The 25,170-nt window shown below is 38.0% G+C and overlaps 1 protein-coding gene across 3 annotated transcripts in view; it reads right to left on the bottom strand.

The window, feature by feature from the left end:
* Window positions 1-5,267: 5,267 nt before the first annotated feature.
* Window positions 5,268-25,170, bottom strand: part of Cep85l (centrosomal protein 85 like) — a 119,660-nt gene continuing 99,757 nt past the window's right edge. For 2 of the 3 annotated variants that reach the window (XM_052751334.1, XM_052751333.1), the window contains exons 9-13: window positions 22,739-22,856; window positions 22,239-22,289; window positions 15,514-15,621; window positions 13,133-13,364; window positions 5,268-9,909 (exon numbers count right to left, since the gene is read on the bottom strand). In XM_052751334.1, the coding sequence (XP_052607294.1) occupies window positions 9,746-9,909; window positions 13,133-13,364; window positions 15,514-15,621; window positions 22,239-22,289; window positions 22,739-22,856 (673 nt within the window). In that variant the 3' untranslated portion in view covers window positions 5,268-9,745. The remainder of the gene's footprint in view (window positions 9,910-13,132; window positions 13,365-15,513; window positions 15,622-22,238; window positions 22,290-22,738; window positions 22,857-25,170) is intronic. The other variant, XM_052751335.1, reaches the window with a different exon arrangement.

Genomic DNA, 25,170 nt, shown 5'->3' with positions numbered 1-25,170 from the left:
CACCTGTCAAGTTTCAGGAGGTCTTGCCTGATCCATATTAAGCCTGAAGAAATCCACAGCTTCTCATCTCCTGTGGGAACAAAACTCCAAAGCATTTTTGATTTCTATTTGACAAATATATTTTTTGACTTCTTTTTTGAAGTTAAGGCATTTCTAACATATCTAGATTGGTTCAATTTAGCAGTCCAGTTCACAATCTTCTGTGCCCTAGCAGCTGTCTTTTGCTTCTCAACAGTCAAAAAATTCAAAATCAACACAACATACAGGATCCAAACTACCTGTGTATTTCCCATCTTAGGTGACTTATTTTTTTATCATTGTACTCTCTTTATAGAATTTATTTATTTATTTATTTTTATTATTTTTAAACTATTTCTTTCTACGACCATCCATACCTTTTTTCTTTCCTTCTTAAGCCTATGCATATTGTAAAACACACTGGAACCTGTTTAGAGGTTCTTCTGTCTGGGTCTCTTTTACTGCCTATCTTTTAGCCTTTCTTGACTGCAGGAGCAAACTTTTAAACTGAAAAGGTATACCTGGATTCTCCGTGTGAGTGGCTTTCAGTGGGTTCCATCCACTTCTTCGGTCATGAAAGCCAAGTGTGAATCTTGCGGCCAGTTGGTTGGAGATTTGTCTGACCAGGAACTGCATTTAACCTTCCTAGAGCTCTAGAATGTCAATGCTTGCACTGTGGCAGGCATTTTTACTTAGTTTTTTGTTCCTAGTTAACATACTAGCTGCTCAAGGGCTCACTGACCTGAAGAAACTGTTCAGCCGAAACTCTTAAAGGAGCCGTATACTCTTGTTTGTTCAGCTTTCTCAGGCTCTAGATGGATATTTGAGAGCTCCAAGTTGGTACACCATTTTGTTGGTGGTAGTTTTTTACTCTTTGGGGGAGGGGGCGCCACCCAGCTCCCAAATAAATCACTCACAGATGCTTATGCTTTATTATCAATGCTCAGCCTTAGCTTGGCTTAGTTCTTGCAAGCTTTCCTTAACTTAAATTATCCCATCTACCTTTTGCCTCTGGGTTTTTCCCATTCTCTTAGTTCTGTAATTCTTACCCTTACTCCGTGGCTTGCTGTGTAGCTGGGTGGCTGGCCCCTGAAGTCCTTCTCTGGCTCTAGATCTTCCCTTCCCAGATTTCTCCCTCTATATCTTCTCTCTGCCTGCCAGCCCTGCCTATCCTTTCTCCTTTTTTGCTATTGGCCAGTTCTTTACTAGACTATCAGATGTTTTAGAGAGGCACAGTAACACAGCTTCAGAGTTAAACAAATGCAACATAAACAAAAGTAACACACCTTAAAATAATATTCTACTACAGAGCACAGCATTATCAGCTGTGGTGTACACAGTCCCCAAGGGAGCACAGTATTATCCACTGTGGTGTACACAGTCCCCAAGGGAGCACAGCACTAGCAGCTGTGGTGTACACAGTCCCCAAGGGAGCACAGCACTAGCAGTTGTGGTGTACACAGTCCCTGAGGGAGCATAGCACTAGCAGCTGAGATATACATAGTCCCCAAGGGAGCACAGCACTATCAGCTGAGATGTACACAGTCCCTAAGGAAACACAGCAGTAGCAGCTGAGATGTACACAGTCTTGACTTTGTATTTATGACACCTGTTGTGGGAAATCTCTCTACCAGGAAGATGTTAAGGAAATGCTTTTTAGTTAATGAAATAAGACAGACTTAGAAAGCAGAAGTCTTGTGTTCTGGTCAAAGATTCTTCTATGTATTTATGGAAAGTTTTTACTTAAAAGTCAAGTTAACATATTCTTGTCATTGAGAACTTGGGATGGAGAGCCGGAATTTCAAATATATTCTTATACCAAAGGTCCAGCTACAAATTGGCGCCCAATATGGGGCAAGAGTTTCCATGTAAAACCTGAGAGAACTTAAGAAGAGATTCTTGAATGGAGCTAAGAGCAGCTTCCTAGTTTGTGTCTCTTATGTGGGACATTATACAGAGATGCTGCGGCATTCAAGCTTGAGCACAGCATGGGGGGGGATTCCTGCCACGGTACACAGAGGCATCTCCAAGCCTTGTAGCATGCTGCATGATAGATTTACCTTTTGCTATAAGGTTTCTGGGCTTCATGTTGCTTGGTGGAGGCACAGAACCACTGCCTCCTAGAGTTGGTGGTGAGCATGGCTCCCAGAGCTGGTGATAAACATACCTCCACTATCCTGAAAAAAACGAGTGGGGTGGAGCCAGCAGTCAAAAACGCAGCTTCAGTCCTAGCCATGCAGCTTCACAATTTAAAAACTCTCCTGGTCAGAAAAGGATTATAGATACACAATAGGACAGATTCAGATGGAGAAAAAAATCCTCTAAATTGTTTACAGTGTGTGTAAAAATGTATGTAGGCTTGGAAGAGAGAGGAAAAGGAGTATAGGTAGCTATATAAAGAAATAAAGTTTTTTTTTTTTTAGAATGAAGGGTATTTGTTTTTTAATTAAATTTCTAAATTTAATTTTCATTTTACATAAAGCCCCATAAAACAAAAATGTAAGAACATTCTAGAGAGAGAAATATGTAAACACACATAACTATCTATCACCTCCACCCATGTGGATGCTGTCATAAGAACTTCCATTCTTCCAAGCATTAGTTTTTCCATTCAGCTTAGTATTTTTGTTACTGTGACAACATGCTGTGTAACAATAACTACACCTTTGCTCTTTCCCCTCTTCTTTTTCTGAAGGCATTGTGCTAAGGATTGGTTGAAATCCTGTACTGATCATGACCTGGCTCTGGATTACACAAATCTATCTTTTACACTTAAGACCTTCTTTGAAATACTAAGAATGAGAATTTTTCTGATCTTATATGTCTGTTTGAAGATCAATAAAAATTTGGTGACCACAAAAAAAAAAAAAGATATTGAGATATAAGAATAGATAATGCTCTCATTTTATTCAACTGGTAAAATCATTCTCCACACAGGTCACAAAATTAAAAAAAAAAAATTTAACTTGTAACAAATAGTGATCTACTGGCTCTATGTGGTGTCTCCTCCCTTCAGGCCCAGGTGCCCCACAAAGGAGATGTGCTGTTTACCTCTCTAGGAACCAATGCCTTGTCATCTATCCATCAGCAAAGCTTTCAGAGTAAGAGTCCCTCACCAACATAATCATCACAACATGGCTCTGTCTTTGCTAATGTTAATTTATGATGGCTTTAAACAGAATTTCTTAAGTGAAATAAATAGTTTTAAAAAACAAAGTCTTTAAAGAGACAGTAAAAGTAATATAAAAAGAAATAAGCCACATAAAGAGAGCCTGGATTATGTATATGATTGTGTTTTGAGTTCTTTGACTGTTAATGAGCTAACTGCTAAGGTAAACCAACATATATACTTTAAAGGTATCTTGACTTCAAAACTTGCATCTAAGGATATGTTGCTTTAAAAAAAGAGGTTCTGCTCTTGTTTCCACAGAGTATGAGAAGCTGTGGATTCCTTCCAGATTAATATGGTTCCATCAAGGAAGACCCCCCCTTTGAGGTCTCCAATGGGAGCTATGGCCCACATGATCCAATATCCAGAAGAGTTTCAAGGCAACAGGCTGAGATGATGCAGCCTCATAGGCTACTATAGTCAAGACTTGACCATAATTCTAAATTTTCTCAGGATCCCCATAAGATTGCCAGCACCCTCAATAGTATGGAAAGCTACAGCCAAATTCCCAAAATATTGTTTATAAATGTTTATTTTTATTTAAAGGGGGTTGATTATAATGGTTAATGGTCATAGCCAATCTCTTTCTAAAGAAAGATGGGGAATATGATATAGAAATGATAAAATGGTTATATTACTGAATCTACTTTCATCCCCCCAAAAAACCTGTTAATCTCAAAATACTTTACATTGGTATGGATTTTGGCTTATTGATACCAATTTAAGGTCATGTATATTTCTACTCTTGTTTATGGTATTATGTTTATGCAATTCATATATAATTGTAATGTATCATTAATACAGATTAATAGTCATCTAAAATAATCAAATTTACAGTCATGATAGTTAAGTTTTTTAGATATACAAAGATATATTTCAATTACATAGGTAATCTTGAAACAATTTAAAGACTTACAGAATATGGCATTTAAAATGTTTTAAGAACTTGGACTTTTCTGGACAGTGAGACATGTCTGCTCCTGGCGGAACCAATTTAATTTGAAGAGGATGATGGGCATCGAAGACACTCCACATGGAGTTTATCTTCTTTTGGCTAAACTGACCATTTGGGCAAGAAACTGCTCTTGCCTGGACTGTTTGACAGTATTTTGTATAAACTGGACATTCAGGACAGATAGGAAAGTGACCACTGAACTTTGCCAAATCAATGTGAGATGGTCCTTCAGGTTCCTGCTTCACAGAAGAAACTGCCAGACATTCTTCAGGACACAAAGGAAAGCAACTGATGAACTTTGCCAAAATAGCTGAACAGTTTAAATTTCCTCCTTCACTGAAAAATCTGTCAGATATTCTAAGTCTATAGGCTTAAGATGGATGCCCCAACATTACAGAAAAACTTTAGTTGACTGTCCAGGTAGCCAGATGTCTCTGTCATTTCTAAAATTATGGAAGTTGCTTGCAATATACTTCCTGTTCACTTAGGTAATATTATATCCTCCTGGGGTCTTTGATGGAGTTAAAAACTAGAGAGTTATAGTTTTCCTTAGTCATGATATAAGGTAAATTAGATATGAAACTTTAGACTCACAAAATAGGATAGAGTATTTTCTTTAATTTTGCTAAATACAAATAGACTAGATATTATAGCTATAATTCTTGCTTGATAACTGTTTTATTATATGTAATTTTACTATGTTAAAATGAAAACCTTCCTTTTTGATTAGACAAAAAAGGGGAAGTGCTGTGGGATCGTCTTTCTGTACACTATGAATACATATTGTTCCTATTGGCTAATAAATAAGCTGCTTTGGCCTATAGCAAGGCAGCTAAGAGGCAGGTGGGAAATCCAAGCAGAGATACAAGGAGAAAGGCAGGGTCAGAGGAGATGCTGAGAGCCACTCAGGGAAGTAAGATGTAATGCAACACAGGTAAAGTCATGAGACACATGGCAATACACAGATTAACAGAAATGGGTTCATTTAAGCTAGCTAGTAATAGCCTGAGCCGTCAGCCAAGCATTTATAAGTAATATTAAGCCTCTGAGTGATTATTTACAAGTGGCTATGGGACTGGGCAGGACACAGAAAGGCCTCCATTTATAAGCTACCATGAAGACAAATATTTTTGTAAAAAATTTATTTCTCTGTAAATACAAATTCCAACATCAACAAACAATAGTCCAGTGGAAAAATACTAGCCATTAACATTGAAAACTTTTTTTCTTAGTTTAATAAATAGAACTTTGGCATTCAAATTTCTAGCTGTAAACCCTACTTAAAAAACAAAACCACAAATAACTCCTTTCCAAAAAGGAGGAAAAACAAAAAGTCAGAAGGCATAAGCCAGCCAGTGGCTTCACATTTTTTTTTTTTTTTTACAATAACTGTATTTCAGTTAAGTCATGAACACTGTATTTACACATGAGGTATTCTGGTGGTTCAAAACCTGAACCTAGTTTACAAGCCCACCAGTCAGTGACTGATTGCACACTCCACTGTGCTTTTTAGTGTGACCAGCTAGCACCTTACTACTTCTGGTCACCAGCCAACATGATGTTAATCTCACGCTTAAGTGTTTAAATTACTACATATATATATAATATATATAAATACACACACATACATACAAATGAATACATTTGAAAGGAATTTCCTGCTCTCTATAAAGAAAAGGCTGGGCTTCAAACACATCCAAATATGATACATCCTCTCATGTCTACTAAGGTAACTATCATCTAAGAAGAAATGGCTCGTTTTAGAAAAGTTCTTAAGTCTATTTACCAAAGAACAAGGTGCAATAATCAACATTCTTATAGCTCATGTAAGAGAAATAAACAGTGCAGGCAAAAAGGCACGAAAGGTTCTCTCTGTATGCAGCCGCAACAGTGTTGCCGATGATACTGATTTCAAAGTACATTCTATTATAGTCAATATTTCATTTCAGTAAGAAGAAATCTCAAATCATCCCCTTTCATGATTAGATGTATGATATATTCATACAGCAATTACCATCAATGTGTTTGGGAGGTGAAGCTGAAAATTTTACTTTTTATATCAAATAGGAGACAGTGTCTCTTCATTTGTGAACACTGAAAAGAACTGTCAGAAATGGAAATAAACGGGATGCAAGAGCTATTGGTGTTTCCAAATGTCATCTGCTCTGTATGGTCATTCAGAGACCACCCTATCACTGTAATTACATATCCAGTGACAGAGATCTAGACAAGAACTCCAGCAATCCAAACCAGAGGCGTGCTAGAATTGAACAGTACTGTGCAAAATAGCCCAGTGCTCAGCTCCTGTTGCTCAGTGACTATTACAGGTATTTAAAGAGCATTCGCCAATGAAACAGCCCCTCTACAGACATCCTGTCAGAGATTCCTACTGAAACAAGAACAGCATTTCCTCACAAGCTTCTATATCCAACTGTCCAATATTCATTTTAGCAACATTTCTAGCTCTTGAATTTTTCTAACAAGCAACTGAAAGTTAAATTCAATTTCACAAAATTACAACCCACAACCACTAAGAAAATAATGCTAACATTAACAGTGAATCTTATTCTAAATATTAAAAGGGACCATGCTCTTAAAAATAAAATCCTTGTATATTTACCTAGTCACTTGAAATCTTGAAATCAGAGGTCACTGAAAATGTACTAAGTTTAAGTCTATTTTTCTGACATCAAATGTAAGGATGGTGCATTATTGTGTCCTTCATTCAGCTAGTTTTACCTGCATAGGTAACAGGTGTCTTTCCTGCGGCAACTGATAGTCTACTTCTGTTCTATGTGACTGTGTTCGAATGGCTTCAGCTTGAACAGACTAAAAATAAAATACTGTGTAACACTTTCTAAGAGAATAAAGACTTTATACACAAAAGCATAAACGAAAAGAAAGTTCATTACATATGGAAATTTACAGATAGATTTACTTTAGAATTTAAGTTCCCTTTTATTTTAGGCTATGTTATTATAGTAACTTCCATGTACACTCTACTTCGAAATGGGGATCAAACACTATAGAATTGCTATTTGCCATCTTACTTGACCTAATGGTAAATTTTTGTTTTCAATGTGATGTGATATTATTACTGTTCTAACAAAGGTGTATCTTAAGGAAGGAGATGGTTCTGAAAAATGAAATGCTGACTAACTAGCACACAACTAGTTCCATCTTCTTCAAAATTCCCTCCAAAGTGGACTACTTTCTATCAAAGCCCTTCATTACTCTCTAGACTCTGGTAAGAGATTGGTATTTTGTAGTCCATTATATCAAATCTATCACATCTGAATGTCTTTTAAATGGTAGTATACAATTTAGAAACTGAAATGTATCAGTAACAGTTTGGTAATTTCTTAAATTTTTTATTCTAAGATACATGAATTAAATTCTTTAAATTTTAGAAAACTAGCCAAAACAAAAATTATTTATTGCAAGTGGCCTGAAAAAAAAAAAGGTATGTGTGTCTTTCTCTATGTGTATATGTATGTATATATATATGTGTGTGTGTGTGTGTATACATATATATTAATATATATGACCATAAATTTGTTTAAAAAAAAACAGCAACTATAAAACCTAAAAACCTAGGACTTAGGAGACATAAGGAGATGCTAACACAAATCAGCACTGGTTGCTCTATAATGCTATAGTTTTAGGTGGCTTTATTTCTGACATCATGATAGGATGGTAAGGACTCTAGCCAAAGAGAAGTTAATCTGTTACTTGCTGCACTGTGGTTGACCCATATAGATGCTATCATCTGACTTTCCAGCTTGGGACTATCTGCACAGACATTACCTTTTGCACAGCATATATTTTTGCAACAAACAATTTCTTGATTGTCATCAAAACATTAGTCTTAAAACCCAATGAATTCATTTTTAAAGGACCATTCTTAGAGTGGCTAAGATCTTCTCTGGGTTAGAGAGTTGGCATGCATATTCACTTCAACACATGGATTTATTAGTAGCCAGATCCCAGGAGAAGGAATATAGTGGATTCAGCACTAAATAGAAGGGAAATTTGTCATCGTGATGTAGTATGACTAACTACTGGAATATAACTATCAAATGACTATGGACAGCAGAATACAGGCCCGTTCTGAACTGAGTATCTTTCTGAGCAATCTCCTCAAAGGCCTGTCCCACTAAGTTTTCATTGTTGAGATTAAGAAAAATCTTTTCTAGGAGCAAGCTCTATACCAGAATAAGCTTAGCAAGAAAAATGGGTATTTGTGTGATCTCAGTCAACAGTACTATCCTGCTGGTTCCACACCCTTTACTCTCCCACCTATGAAGTCCTGCCTGAAGAAAACTGGGCTGCATTAAGAAGGAAGGGAGGGAAAGAGGGAGAGAGGGAGGAAGGGAAGGAGGAAGGAAGGAAAAGAAAATCAACCTATAAAGGGCAATGCTTTGCCTGTATTAAAAAGACTGTAATGAATTCTCAACCGGCAATAAAATATATAATCTTTCTAAAACATAAAATGATACACAGACAGTATTATTTGAAGTTTAAATGGCTGTGTATCTGCTCAAATGATTTGCATTTCATAGTAGTACCCTGTGCTCCAGATGAACTAACCTAAGTAATATCATAATCCATGACAAGCTGTTTGTAATTTAACAAATCTAATAAAAGAAATTAAAATATCATTGAGACTTAGGTTTTGTTTTATGTTACTGTTAATTCATGTATGAATGAATTGGCTTTCTCTTATATTTTAAAGCAGGCACAGAACTGTTTAACTGTGAATGCTGAAATGTGGATAAAAAGCAACTCTGCTAGAGTTACTTTATCATCTTTCTTTTTATAATAGTCATTGAAGGCCACAGAGGGCTCCTATTAATTTTATATGGCTCTGCTTACATATACATCATAGATTACACAGCCAATGAAAAAAACCATCACAGCAGAATTTTACACTGTGAGATAATCTATGACCACTCTGGAAGAAATAGCTGTGCTCAGTGCCAAAATCAGCCTAACTTCACAATCCCACCATCTCAATACATTCACTTTTAAAAGAACTAATGATTTTGCTCCCTATCCTTCTGCATTAGAACATTGCCTGGGTATTGGGTCTAGTCAGCCTGCCTATAAAATTCCAAAATGAAGATTGACAGTGTGTGACTTTCAAAGCCTTGCTTTGACCCTTGAAATCCTCCACAAAGAGACAGACTGAAAGACAGACAGAGACAGAGTGATCAAGCGAGAGAATGAATGAGCAGTCACATGTATACACAGAAAATGATAGGATTAAGGAAACCCTATGCCTTTATCTGAAGAGCACTGTTCACAGCTTGGTCCTACAATCAGTAGTTTGAACATGCAGATTGTTTTGCTCTTTTTCTTGCAGACATTATCTCATTTTTCAAATAGTAACATGATTGTTTGCGTGATTTCATCAGCCCCTTCAAACTTCCTCAGTAAAGCAAACCGAACAATACCAACACCAACACGAACGATGACGACGACAAAGCCGGAATACACCGCCAGGAGCTTCGCCTTTCCCTTCTAAGTCCTACGGAGAAACAAAGGAGGCTAACACAGCAGCATTTCACAACGGGTCATTGTTGCTGTGGACCAACACTTGGTCACTGGGTAACGCAGTTATCTCCCATGTCCTGAGCATAGCGGTCTGATATTGTAGTCCTTAATTCATCAATGTCCCTCCGTAACTGGCACACATCCGAGAGCTTTTTAGTGAGTGCTTCTGGGCTGTGGTCATTTTCAGTCTCTTCAGCTGAACAGTTCATTGCTGTGTAAAGAAAGTATGCAGAGAATGTCTCACCTTTCTAAATAGACATTTCAAGATTCTCACCTTCATCATGGGAACATGATGTTGTACAATGAACACCAGTGAGGCTTCAGTTCAAATTATACATCATTTGATATTAAATAGAACCTGCCTATGTACACTGCTAGTTAAAATATATTAAATTCATATAGCACGCACAAATTCAGCATGCTTGGTGGAAGGCAATATTAGCAAAGTGAAAAAGAATGTGCTCTCATCTTTTCAAGCTCTACTAGAGTACTTAATTCTTTCCCATTGACAAAATCTAGGATAATTTGCATAGAGAAGATGTCTTAAATTTTATGATTACAAAAGGGGGTTTTACTGGCATGCAGACATTAGTTTCAAAAGATACAGCCAAAGTATTAGGACTCCATCATCTCAAGTGAATCAAGTATATAGAGAGTGGCCCGATGTCTGACTAATGAGGGTGAGGCTCCAGTCAGCTAGCTTTTAATTATCTACTCTAGTTTCTCCTTTTAAGCATGTCCCAGTAAAAAAGCAAGAAAACTGTGAAATAAACCCCTTCCAGCTCTGGCATAGCAGTCAAATAACTTTGTTAAACACTAACGAACATTTGCCATGATCAAGGTGTGACGCTGGATGGAGAAGTCAATGACTTATCCTCAATGCTTTCTAAACAATCCCATAAACAACTGAATGTAGAGCATATTGTAGATAACTCACCACTACCCAAAACATACAGAGGCACAGACAAAAGATACAGAGAGCTAACTGGAGAAATGGCTGGGACTTGTTTATTGGTGGGCCATCAAAGCACAAAACAGTCTGATAGAATCTGAGAAACAAGACAAGTACCTAGCCATAAAATAGTAGAACAAGGATTACATCTAAGAGGCATAAGAAACAAGCTACAGAGATAGGTAGAATCTATTCTATCACAGGGAGTATATTAGGAAAATCAATTTGTGGTTTGGACAAAACACTGGCAGTAATACGAAAAATGGGTAGAGAAAGGAGGATGAATATGATAGGTAACAGTCCAGTTCAGGTTATGTGAGCCTGAATTAAGCCTGATACAATGGAAGGAGTAAGTATCAGCTCTAGCAGAGCTCAACTGTCATCAAGTTGAGTAAGGGTCAGAGACTGGGAACAGCTCACAGAGGAAAAGGCAGGTAGGGGGTGGTGGTGGTCATCACCATGAGGAGTGGGACTAGTTCAATCACACTACATCTCTGATGCCTAGCTGAATATAGAGAGAGAAAGAGTTGACTATAATCCAGAGACCAAAGATGCCTTCTAGACAGGGTAAGAGATCAGTATCTCTATGGGGGAATATTGTAATAACAGAAAAAGATGTGAGAAAACAAGTATTCAGAAAGAATAGGGACTAAAAGTAGAAACAAATGAAAACCCCCACCAACTAATAGTCCTTGTGTTCCCCAATATGATTTTTTTCCAAGACAGAGTCCCCTTATGTAGCTCTGCCTGTCCTGTAACTCACTCTGTAGACCAGGCTGGCCTTGAACTAACAGAGATCCACTTGCCTCTGCCTCCCAATAAGGTTGCAGAGAAGTCTATAGAATACTGAGGCTAAGCAGTCATAAAGGTGGATGCAGAACTTGGAGAATGATGTCATGAAAACCAAGGAGGCAGAGAGAATTTTAAGAGAAGTGGGGTAGGTCTGCCAATAGATAACTGAAGGAATCATGAGACAGCAATTCAAGTGAACGCACTGGTTCTTGACACAGCAGCTGGCTGGACAGAATTTCACAACACCGAAGGGAAGGAAGGGAAGGACTCGGAGTGTGAACCTGAAAGCCGGAAAAGAGCATCCACTGGGGATTAGTGTGGTGCAGGTGCTCAGAGGCTTGAACCTCCATGGCATTCATATTAGCATAATTCTACCTATGTAAAGGTTAATAAATGCTGTACTAAAACGCAGATTATAAAATAACTGAAGGGAAACCAATTTTAAATCACTGAAGTCTTTTATATGTGAACTTCTGGTTCTTCCTCCAAGGGATCCATTCTATCATCTGGCATCTTCTCTAGGATCCATGAGGCCTTGGCAGTCCTTCCCGTGTCTATTCAGCCACTTTTCTTCCCTGTGTTCCCACTGTTCTTCAACCACATCTCAATGACAGCACTTACTGCACTGATCTACTCATTCACTGTGGGAGAGGACTTGTTTAATTATCTGCACTGACAGGACCGAACTGAGTACCCACACCACTGAGGTGTCTGATATTCACTGACTAATACTGACCAGTGTTTGTCACATGCCTACACTGGGCATGTGAACAAACCTCCCTCTATGAAGAGAAGGTCAAATTCTGCTGCCCTTGCTTAATACAACATAAGTTTCATTTAATGGGTGACATTCTTTAAGAGCATTTGTTTTAAGCCAAAATACCTATTATGAGGTAATACAGTAGAATATTGTTTGGAGAAAATAGAAATACTCTTGTCACATACAAACCATACTTAGGCAAGCATTCGCTAGAACATGTTCAACAATAGAATGTGTCCAACACAAACTTTTTAATGTAGCCTTACCCTGTTTTAAGCTTTTTATTTATCTATTTCTTCTCTGTTAAAAAGATACCAACAAGACAATATTCTATTCCTGGGAACTACACAAAGAGATGGGCATTCCTACAAAAGGAACTCCCAAAGGAAGGCTCATATCACTTTACTACTGCGGCAGCTCTTGCACAATCTCAGGTAGAAGGGGAAAGAACTGAGACAGAGGAGAGGGGATGTCACAAGAAAGGAGAAAAGCCATGTGTGGCCAAGGCAGCACACCTGTGGGAGAGACTCTGGCCCCCGTGAAATGACTGGCTCACAGTCAGCCACAGGACACACGATACTTACAAAAGCAACGAGTAGTATCTTACCAATATTCTAGCAGCTGATCCACTCGCCTGTGTAAATGCCACAGAAGAGCAACAGTAAGGATCCTTACTGTTAGCAGAGCAGATGGGAAATCCCTGCTAAGCAGCACTGTAGGCACACAGTCACAGACTCAGTGTGGGGAACATCTCTAGGCATCCTGCAACTATGCCCTTGTGGCTTCCCTTATGTCAGTTTTCGTAATGAACTGGTGAGAGGTAAACCTAAAACCAGCAACTGAGTCAGAGACTTATAAAGCCAAAGCAAAGGAGAGCACAGAGCAAACATGGAAAGGGCAGTGAGAATAAAGGAAGGCATCGGCACTTACATCTGATTCCCAGTAACAATGAAAGGTTAGGCTCCTTGCCCTGAGCTCGCTGATTAAGAATACTACACAATGCTTTCAAGTCAAATAAACAATAGGACATTTCCTTGAAGAGCTGGTCAATCACAGTCAGATCAAAGAGCGGCCACTTAGAAAGGAGGGTCTGCAGCCCAGACTGCTCTGCTTCCTGGTCCTGGTCCAGTAACGAGAATGTTTGTCCTATTTGTCTTTGGTTCTGTAAGATAAAAGAAAACAAAGGCCTTTTGTTAGAACCAAGAAAAGGTATTCAAAAGTCATACAGCTTAACATTTTCCATGAAGTCTACAAATAAGTTTATTATCAAGCATCATAGTGTATTTATGTTAACCAAATTCAATCTCACACCATCAGTACAAAAAAAAAATTGACCTATATTTACAGGTCTGACTGCTGTGTGTGCCATCGGACACCCATAGTAAACAAAGGGAAGGATCACACCCCAGCAGCCTTGGGTTCTCAGAGTTCCTTCACTAACAAGCAGACTAGCTATGTATGCATCCCCCACAATGTAACCCATTTGGATGAAAAGAACAAGGATACCTTAATCCTCATTCCATGGTGTTGTTAAGTAGCAGAAGTGACTTAACTATACTGGAACTATTTCCTTTTTTTTAATGGAAAACAAAAACCTTTTTCATACAATATATTCTGATCACTTTTCCCCACCCTGAACTCCTCCTAGACCCTCTCCATGTCCCCTCCCCACCCACCCAACTCGAAGCCCTTTTTTTCTCTTAAAAAAAAAAAAAAAAAACACAAGACAAACAAACAAAACAAGAAACTCACACACACACCAAATCCCCCCAGAACAAAAGAAGCCCTCCCATAAACCAGAAGTCCAAATATATAGGCAGAAGACCACTAAGACAAAGTGCTCCAGCAACCCAAGTGAGACACAAAGTCAACAACAAAACCACTGGGTGTGTTTCCTGACGGTCATCTGTTCCCGGGCCTATCGGGAGGTGTGGTTAATACACCCAGGGAGACTCCACTGAGAAAACCGGAACTATTCAGTTTGAGAAAAAAGTGCTTATGTTTTCATATGCATGGAATTACATTTTATGATTTAAGACACAAAGAAATATAAATATGTCATGAAAGGGAAATGCTAGCATCTCAGTATTGTTTGACTAGAACTGGAAGTATCAGCATAGATTCATGAGTTACCTTCAGAAAACGCTATCCTTATCTCCAAAACTATCTCCCCCTCCTCACCCTGAAAATTGCTAGTGAAACTTAACAGGATTTCCAACTGAAACTGCATTTAAGAATAACTAATCGACTGGGGTGATAAGAAAAAGATGGCTTTTATATATGACTGCTAACTACTACAGGTAAAGAAAATGGAGGACATGTGAAAAACTAACACTTTCAAATCATCTACTTATGTAGGCAATGAACTTGGGCAGAAGCTAAAGCCATCAAGGAAACAGATGCTGGCAAACTGCATATTCACCCCGCCCCACAAATCACCTGCTGTTTGTAGTGGCTGTACCTTTATAACAGGAAGGCCAGGCTGTCACCACCTTAACCTAGAGAGATTAGTATTTGCATGCCACTTGGGAAGGATAATCAAATACTGTACAATGTCAGCAATACAAAGTGTCCATAGCAAAACAACTGACACGAATATCATATAGCCTTTAGCTCTACCAGCTAGCTTACTAGAAACAGAGGGTAAAGACCAAATGGTACCATTAAGGAAGCAATTGGACAAATCTAAAGGGTGTGACAATCTGTAAGTCTATGAGATGAATGTGCTTCTAGTTTCTTCAAAAGGACAGTAACACGGGAAGAATGGCACCTTGGATTTATAAGACACCGTAATGAAATGCATGGGTAGCCCTCGAAGGAATAATGTCTTCCACAGCCACTGAACAAATACTTGGTGAAGTGGAGCAATGTGAATACAGACAAGACTATTATCAACATCAAGGAGTCATCATTTTGATTGGGCATGATAATCGTACTGTGGTTAGTAAGAAAATGTCCTCCACTTCAGGAGGTTCCCATGTACTGTATGTAACATGTCCTTAGACACAGGTCAGGACAGAGTGTGATCTGCAGCAGCTGTGCTGCAGTCCCTTGAGGACTGTGCTCATGTTCAAGCTATGCCGCCTTTGTGCACTCTGGGTCTTAGTGCATGTGTAACATTTGACTCTACCTAGTTAAGTCATGAAAACTGGATATATAAAGCCTGTCTTTTTGTTAGCATTTTCTTATGAAGCCTGATAATTTTATTAATCAACACATCAAAGTCAAACCTCCGGTTTGAACATGTCCCACATCGAACATGCACAAAGCAAGCATTGACTTTAAAGGGCTGGAGAATCGGGGTGACTCACTTGGAGCAGGGCTTCTGTTACCCTGTGGAGGCTGCCTTCTTTCCTTCCTAGCTCCTCCACCATGCTCTTGGCAGTCAGCTTCTCTTTACAAAGTCTCCCTTGCATAGACTAAAATGACAACAACGTCAAAACTGTAGAGCAAATACGTTAGCACATAAAAGTCACATGTCCACCTAACAGACTCCAATACTTCAGATCTTCCTGCCTCCCTAGTCCCTTCTATGACAAAGTTGTCACCTCTAAAACAATTCATATTAGATCCAAAGAATAGGGAAGCAATACCAAAGAAGTTTTTAACCTGTGTAAAACATGTCAAATTGAGCTTTCTATCTAGTGTTATACTACAAATAACTCTTATTTTATTAATTGGTGTTAGGAGTGTATTGGCAACAAAGTAATACTTTGTTACGTTTTTCTTATGCGTGAAACAGTAGAATAAGACAGTTTTTAAAAAAATTATTTTTAGCTAAGCTCCCCATTCTTTTTAGACTGTCCTGAACAGTGAACATGAGCCCAAACTCAGGCCAGAGGAAACTCTGAAAACTGATCTCTTTACTCCATTATAAAATTGCATATCATGTAGATAAGACAGTACTGTGAAAAGAACTCCTAGTGTGCCAGAGCAGCATAGAAGGCACCTTAGGCATACCTGAGTCATCCCAGCTGACTCCTACAGAAAGACCTTGTCATAAACTCAATAGTTTCCTAGGGTTCCTAGGTGTTTCTATCAACTTTCTCCCCTGTGGTTAGACCATGAAATCAATAAACTTACAACCGACCAGGGAAGAGAATTCACTTTTCTACAAGTCTGTACTTATTCTCAACTACAACTGCTTTAGTATACTGACTACCGAATAGCACACGCCCATTATGAATGTGTACCATCCTAACATCTCCGCATGTAAGGGAAAAAGAGGCTCACAGAGGCAGACTTGACACTGACTGTTTTGTAAGGGGCACATATTTAACTTACTGTTTTTAAATTTCATTTGATAAAACTCGGAAAGACTATTTAAAGACTTAAAGGTTACATAAAAAGGAATCAAACCTTTGAACAAGTATATTTTATTTTCTTACACAAACTTGTTTTCCATTCCCTCAAAATGCAGTTGACAATACAACCCCAAAGGAAAGCTCTCTATTTTTTTTCTGACACTGCAACTGTTTTGCAACTTCATTTGACTGAATGATATATGGAGATTTATTATCTACTTGGAGATTTATGCTTCCTGGCCCGACAAGATTATTTATCTACACTCCAGAATTCAATTGATATTTTCTTAAGATACATGGCTTTATTAGAATTATAGAGAAAACTAGCACAGATAGACTCTTTAAAGCTCACATTTTAACAATAAAAACTGGGCCTAAAGAGGCTATTTTCATAATGCAATCCCTTAAAAGCTTAGTGTTTTGCCCTCTGATCAACTCAGAGCCAGGTTGACTAGGAATGACAATTAGCTAGTGACGAATGTGTTTCCATGTAAAACTGAAATCAAGAGAGATGCAAAACAGGCAGACTTTTCTATCAGGACCTGGAAGTATTTAGCAATAGTGTCACAAGAAGGAAAACTGCAATAACCTCAGGCTCCCGTGTCGTACTGGCTGGGTTTCAGGAAGCCCCGTGGGAGAGTGAGTTCACACTCTCCTGTCTGCTTCCAAGGATGACTCTAGCTCTGGTGCTGAGGCTGGTAGACCATAGCACCTCATCCACCACAGCAGTTAATTTCTCCTAAATTGTGTGAAGACGTGTATACATAAGGGTTAGGAGTGGAATAATGCTATTGTCTCAAGAGATGAAAGAACAAACCATGACTGTCACCTACATCTCCAAAGTCAAGCACGGTTCAGGCAGTAATCAACATCATGCTTATTTCCTTTTCAGTCACCCACCACTGAACAGAAAAAGGGTTGTTGAAGTAGTTCGGATATTTTACCTAATGCCCACAAGGGCTCTTGTAATACTTTCTAGTGTTTATAAATGCAAATGCACATTATATTTATTTTGATGTAAAAATTCATAATACCAAGTTAATAGTTATTTTTCTATGCAGAAAACCTAGAAAATTTGATAGACATTTCAGCTAATTTGTTCTATCAGGAATGAATAATAAATATTATTTCACAAAGAATTTTCAAAGCAGTTTTGAAATCTTGTGACTTTTAAAATATAATTGCTACAAATAATGGCTCCCTAATATGTATAAATGAATGATCCATATTTTCTGAAATAAACATTTGGCTGTTGTGAAATGCAGAATGCCAATCTATTTGTGTTTCATTAGCCATGTTAAGGATTAATAAATTAAAGGATTGAATTAGGTTTGAAATGTCAAAAACCTTCCTTAAATTCCAGACTTAACAGTCTTAAGACTCTGCTAAGTTCATAACCTCTTGGCATTAACTATGAGCATTTCTGAAGTTGAAAAGTGGTTTTAAGTGCATGTGTTGTTTAGATATAAGAATCTAGAAATACACAAATAATTCATATGAAGGAAATCTGTGCTTTTGCCAATAGACTCTACATAATCTGGAACCCAACTTAAAAGGAATCATTTGAAAAGAAAAACATACTAGTATTGCACACACACACACACACACACACACACACACACACACACACACACACACACACGAATGCATGTGCATACATACATACACACATGTCCCACAAGAGTTACCCAAACAATACTACTTCATGTGATTATCTATGAACAGATTGTTCTTTGTACTAGGTGATACATCAGTGAACACAGCCAAAGCTGTTGGACTTTGTGGAATTTTTACTAAGAAGAAAAAGACGAAATAAATTATAGCTGGATAATATTTTATATTAGTTTGTTTACTGTTGTAGAGAATGAACAAGAGCATGGTAGGAAAACTGATACGAAATCTCAAAATAGGGGACAAGGGTCCATGGAAAAAAAAGCTGATACTGATGCAAAGGTTTGATGTGATCAAGGGCCAGCTACTGAGAGAGCTTCAGTCGGTGCAGAAATGCTGGGGCAGCTATCGCCTTCTGTTTGAGTAAAGGAAAGCGGAGCAACAAAAGCAGGGTGACTACAGTTCCAGAGCAAAGCAGGACTCAGAAGAGTGTTACAGGCGTCATACATTTATGGGAGAACTTGGATCATTACTTTGGTTAAGAGAAACTACTGACGAGCTCTGAGCAGAAATACGTGATCTGATTTCTGTCCAACAGTATCACTCAAGAAGAGACAGACTATGAGAACACAAGGGTAGAGGCAGGAAGAGCAACACCACAGGAGAAATAAAAATAGCTTGGACGATGCTGAACAGGCGGAAGGTGGAGAGGGATATATTTTAAAGGTCATGGAATTTCCTGAGAAACATGTGCTAAAAATTAAGGTTAAGTTCAGAACTGGGAGGTAGGGCAGGGTTTTCGGTGGATTTTTTTTTTTCAAACAGTTTTGGTGTTTTTGTTTTTAATGTGTTATGTCAAATGTGTTCAATAGTGTGGCAATACTGAACAGGAATCTGGACACACAAATATGAAAGGGAGAATTCTGAGTTGGAGATAAAAACGGGGGGTTTATTGGATGTATATCATAAAAATTCTGAATTATATTAGAGAAATACTTGCACATCCATGTTTATTGCTGTCTACATGCACATCAACAGATGAATAGATATGAGAAAAGGTGGTACATAAACACTCTGGAACTTTATTTGACTACAAAGAAAAATGCAATTGTGGCATTTGCAGGAAAATAGATGGAACTAGAAACTATATTAAGCAATGGGACCCAGAGTTAGAAAAACAAACACTACATGTTTTATCACATATTTGGGTCTTATATTTTAGTTTTTGTGAGAATCCATGTGAGCATGGATATAGGTAATGAGGCAAGGAAAAAAACGTAAGAGGGGAAGGAGGTCTTAAGTAAAGGGAGAATAAAAAAGGTAATCAAATCCATGCGACATGACTTTCGTGAGTAAACTACATACTAAGCCTATCCAGGACCTAGACAGACATAATTTATAAATGAGATGCTAAGGGCAAAAGAGAAAAAAATAAGCCATCACTTCAAAATGTAACAGAAATTAATGAATATACTGTCTGGGCCAAGATATTTGGAAATAAATACTTTATTAATTTGATTCCAGTTTTCTTGAAGAAATAAAAAAAAAAGTATGTTCAAGTATTTAAGGTAAAAGAAAAAATGGCATGAATCACATTCTTCTACATACTTAACTTACATGCAATAATAATATATTTACATGTGACTAAAGATTGGAATAAAATGGAGTATGCAAATTTTAATTTACACAAATAAATACTGCATTATCATAATGTGAACAAATGTATGTAACATACACAAACTGCCAGGTATCATGGGCTCAAGTTTCATGAAAAAAAATTCATGTGACATGGCTCAAAAGTTAAGAGGGATGGCCACTTTTGCAGAAGACCCAAGTTCAGCTCTCAGCACCCATTTCAGGTGTAACTCAGATTGTAACTTCACAATCACCTGTAACTCCAGCTACAGGGTAGCTGACACCTTCTTCTGGCCTCTAAAGGCCTTTGCATTCATGTGCACAAGCCTACACACAAATAATTTTAAAAAATAACATCTTTTTAAAAATCCATGCATCGATTATTGTAAATTTAATGAAACCTTGCTAGATCCACTTTTTGGAAGCACCTAACAGTTCCGTGGTTCTAACATGTAGAACAACAGAAGCTCTGTTAAGAAACATAAAGGTCATAACCTTTTGGGATCAACCCATCAATGAATTCTTGAAATTATTTAAATCATAGATCAATCATTTAACACAGGCAACAGAAGACAGAATGCATTTAATTCTGATACATGAGCGTCAATGAGGGTGATATGGCTGTGATAATTGTTATGCAATGACTAGAGTTCATTCTCTCATAAGGCTATCTGGTAGTGGGTCCCCTCCCTTCCTTACTGATCCATGTGGGTCCTTCCCTAAGCTACATAGTCTATCAACAAAGATGACCTTCCTCACAGAGGACCTTTGTTTCCCCTAGTGTATATGAGTAACTGTGTTCCCTGCTAGAACCTCCAAACAAGCTCTCAAAGTATTGTTGGAATTAGGATGTATGACTCTAAAAAATTCTTCAGTAATATCTGTCCAATGGCTTTCTGTCATACAAAGAGTAAAATCTACACACTGGTCAACTTGTCCAGGCTACTTTCCTCCATTTCATCCCATTTCACTGCTGCAATCCCCTCTCTAGGACAGCAGCCTCCCTGCTGGTACTGGAACACACCAGACAGCTTAGGGCATCTGTTGCTTCCTTTCCCTAGCTTGTGCTATCCTTCCCCCTGGTTATCCTCATTGAAGACTCTTCTCACATATTACCTCCTTTACAAAACTTCCATGGTCACTCTTTCATGTGGAGTCCTCTCTGTCACTGCCCTCTATCCTACTTATGTTTCTAAATAGCACTTTATAACAGAAAAAAATAGGACTTGATGTTTAATTTCCATTTTTTCCAACCCAACCCATTAGACTAACTCGAGACTTGGTTTGCTCACTAACGAAATTCAAGAACTCTGTCCACCGTACAGGTAAGGGCTCCATTAAATATCTGGCAAATAATAAAGGAATTAAAGACCCATTAGCTTCCAAACTTATAAAGTGTACATTATGTGTCCAGAGTTTTGATAAGTTCTAACTCCTCAGCTGAGCTACCAGAGTATAAACACGTAACATGCTATCATTTGGTAATACAGAAAGAGTAACAGTGTTATTAGGAGGAGAGGGAAACTAAACAGAGCACTGTCAATTCTGCCTAAAGGCTGGGGACCATGTTTCCATGCTGTATTAAATACATATTAAATACGCTGTATTAAATAATGCTCTGTAGAATCTTCACAGCTGAGGAGGTTATGATATATGCACATTCTTGGAAGGGCATAGGCACTTAGGGGAACAACAATTTTTACTCAAATTTACTGAGGCATCATGTGCACATATACAAGCACGGTATGCATGCTCAGGATACATAGGTAGGAAGAAACTATAAAAACAGATTGTGGGGATGTCATACTTAGAATCTATTGTTTAACTGGTACATAACAGAAGTATCCTACAAATGACAACATTACATCATCTCTGTAATGGGTGAACATCACCTAACTAGCACTATAGGCACTACAGTACAAAGGCAGTAGGGGAGAAACTCAGAAAACCAAACAGGAGAGACAGCGGTATTAGAGATCTCGACATCAGGCAGCACCAATGGGGCACTGCGGAGAACATTATAGACGTCTGGAGAAAATTTGATGGAGGAAAACAACACAAAATGGGCAGAGTTGGGTTGGGAATATGTTTCTAGATGTTTCTAGTATATGTAAATTAAATGATACGTAGACTAACACCATTCCATTCTCTCTCATGATTAGATCTGACAACCTGAATCAAACGCATTCTGTACCTGAGAGAGATTATGGCCAATTACTGAAGGGAGCAGCAAAGAGGGGAAGAGTCTTCAAATTCCTTTGGAGAACTGGTTCACCAAATTAGTAAATTCTGGTATTTCACAACTGCATACATGCACATTATGCATTCTGCTCAGATTACTAGTAAATAATTTATAATTATCTCAGGTACTACTAATATTATATTTTCATACAGATATACATGTATGTTAGTACTGTTAGGTAATAAAGGCAGTAAGAGTAGATTAGCATACAGATACACTAAAATATGAACAAAATATTCCTTACCTGAATTTCTAAAATCATTCTGTTAATTTCATCCTGCTGGCTCTCTATTATCTAAAACACAGCAAATAAATTAGTCTGAATCTTTTTCCATTACTTTAAAAAAGCGTCAATACCTCAAGAAAATTCAAAAGAGAAGAGTTTATTTGTAAATGTCTTTATTTTACAGAAGCATTCATAGTTAAATATCCTTCAAAGTGCAAGATGACTTGGAGCACCCATAAGTAAAAGTGAAACATTTTCCTGTAATTCCTAATGAAACTTGTTTATTTATAAAAATAACTTTGAGACAGACTTCAAATAATTTAGGGGAAAATATCTCCTTTTGTTTTGGCTTTAAGTTTAAATAGGTTATAATATATTAAACTGCTACTTTCTAAATCAAAGCAAGCTAACTATTTTTGCTATTAAATATCACTAAAATTGTAAACCACACAGAAAACTCTAAGATTCACGTACTCAACAGGACAGATCTGACCTCTGCTCTCACAGCGTCTACTCACCTTACTAGCGGTTGCATTCTGCTCTCTGAGATTATCATTTTCACTTTGAAGCTGTTTTGCATCTAACATGGGAAGGCGGATTCCATCTTCAAGGCATTTTTCTACTTTTTGTTGTAAACTGTTATTTAGAAAAAAACAATTTCATGAAGAAATATCTTAAATCAAACAATTAAGATTCATAGAAAAATATACAAATAGCTATGTACTTACAGAAAAAGAGCCCATAACTAGATAAGAGAGGCTGGTCATTATTTTAGAAATCTGAAGTCAGAGCTGCTTATAGTGTGGCATCCCTAGTTCCCACTGAAGTCCATTTCATAAAGCTGAACTCTGTAATCTAAGCCTGTTCCTTCCTTCTTCCCTACATGAGCATTTCTTGAAACACTGGTTCAGTAGAGTATTACTTGACCAAGATGAGTAGGGTGGGGAGATTAAGAATGTGGATATATGTTCCTGCCTTTTCTCTGAGCATGGCGAAACTTCGGTTGTAGGGATTGCTGTTTCCAACCCAACAGAATTATTTTCTGCCTTTTCTCTGAGCATGGCGAAACTTCGGTTGTAGGGATTGCTGTTTCCAACCCAACAGAATTATTTTCCCTTCATTAATAAGAATGTGGCTCTACAATGCCAACAGCTTGCTCAGGTTTGTCATGCTGTCTATGACAAAGGAGGCTCTTTTGGCATATTAAAAACCAGTCAGTTTCTTCCAGTGCAGTCTCACTGGGTAGATCAACCCCACTTAAGGACAGACTCCATGCCTAGGGATGGCTGGCAACACAAACTCAACGGTATTCTTTTGGACTTTTCGTCTCATTTTGCTTTGCTTGGACATTTTTTATCTTACCCATCTGTTGCTTGTTTATTTTGATTCTGTGTGTGTGTGTGTGTGTGTGTGTGTGTGTGTGTGTGTGTGTGTGTGTGTGTGTTTGGGTAGGGAGGTAAGAGGATCTGGGAGGAGCTGAAGGAGGGAAAAAACGATCAAAATGTATTGTATGAAAAGAGCTTTCTCAATAAAAAAAAATAAAAGATACAGGGAAAGGAGGTGTTAGCCATCAGAATGGAAGATTAGTAATTGGTAAAAGCAAACCATGTCATTAACAATAACAACCAACACCCAACAATAACAGCTGGGGGGAAAAAAAGAATTATTCTCAAGAGTTGCAAAGTCTTCCAGGCATGGTAATGCATAATTGGAAACCTTGCACTTAGAAGGCTAGGATAGAAGGACTACTGTGAGTTCTAGGCCATCCTGAGCTAAATAGTGAGTATCAGGCCAGCCAGGGCTACATATGGCAAGACCTTCTGTCAAAACAAACAAGCTGCAGATTTTGGTTTTTCTTTTTTCTCTCTCTTTTTTTTTAAGCATTATAGCAATCTGAATCCATCTTCTTCAATAAGAAGAAATGACACTACTTAGGTTTGGGAAAACGAACTGATAACACCAGGTGGCAGAATAAGGGCTGTAGATGTATTCATACCTAATGGCCCCAGTGATCATTCATGGGGTACTGATGTGGTGTACTGTTTCGTGATACATTGTTGACTGTTGTAAGGTACTTACTTTTTCAAACTACAACTGTATTTGGCCAACCTGGTGTACGACACTATGTTCCGTGTACTTAACAGCATTACAAAGAGGATAAAACGTACTTTACATTAAACTCTTTTCGTTTGGGGGATAAGTCAGTCTGGACAAGCCCACGGACCTGACTTGTATCCCCAAAGCCCACGTTAATAAAGCAAGCACGGTAACCAGGCTTGTAAACCAGCAGTGGGGAGGTGGAGACAGGCAGGTCCCTGGAGCTCATCCATAGCTAGCCTCACTCAAGTCTCTGACCACTGAGAGACTCTGTCTCCAACACCAAGGTAGATAACTCCAGAGGAGGACACCAGAAGTTGATCCCTGGCTGTCATACACCCACACACACCCACATGCACATACAAAACCTTTAAAACGTAAAGAAGAGCCAGCACTAAGGAGGGAATGTACCACATTGCTGCACACCACCAAGTTAACTTTCATGCATACATGTTTGGATTACGTAGCAAGGCCATTTCCAAAAGTAAGAAAGTTTTTGAAAAGTGGAACTAACTTATGCATTATTATATATTTTACCTTTTCATTTCTAATGAAAATTTTTACTTTAATTTTTCTTAAAAATTAAAAAAAGTTCAGAAACATTATAAAATGTAATGATATCATTCGTAGTCATATGTACATCTGAAGTTCTTTCAAACTATAAGAAATTTCCTAGACCCAAGTAAATACCATTACTATCCCTCAACAATAAGTGACTCCACTGCCAATATAAATACTGGAGAGTTAAAAATAAGCTTTTGCCGGGCGGTGGTGGCACACGCCTTTAATCCCAGCACTCGGGAGGCAAAGCCAGGCGGATCTTTGTGAGTTCGAGGCCAGCCTGGTCTCCAAA

This window comes from Peromyscus californicus, unplaced genomic scaffold (genome assembly GCF_007827085.1).
Source record: "Peromyscus californicus insignis strain IS unplaced genomic scaffold, ASM782708v3 Scaffold_22__1_contigs__length_63687245, whole genome shotgun sequence".
NCBI lineage: Eukaryota > Metazoa > Chordata > Mammalia > Rodentia > Cricetidae > Peromyscus > Peromyscus californicus.
This window is presented reverse-complemented; position numbering and strand designations above follow the sequence as displayed.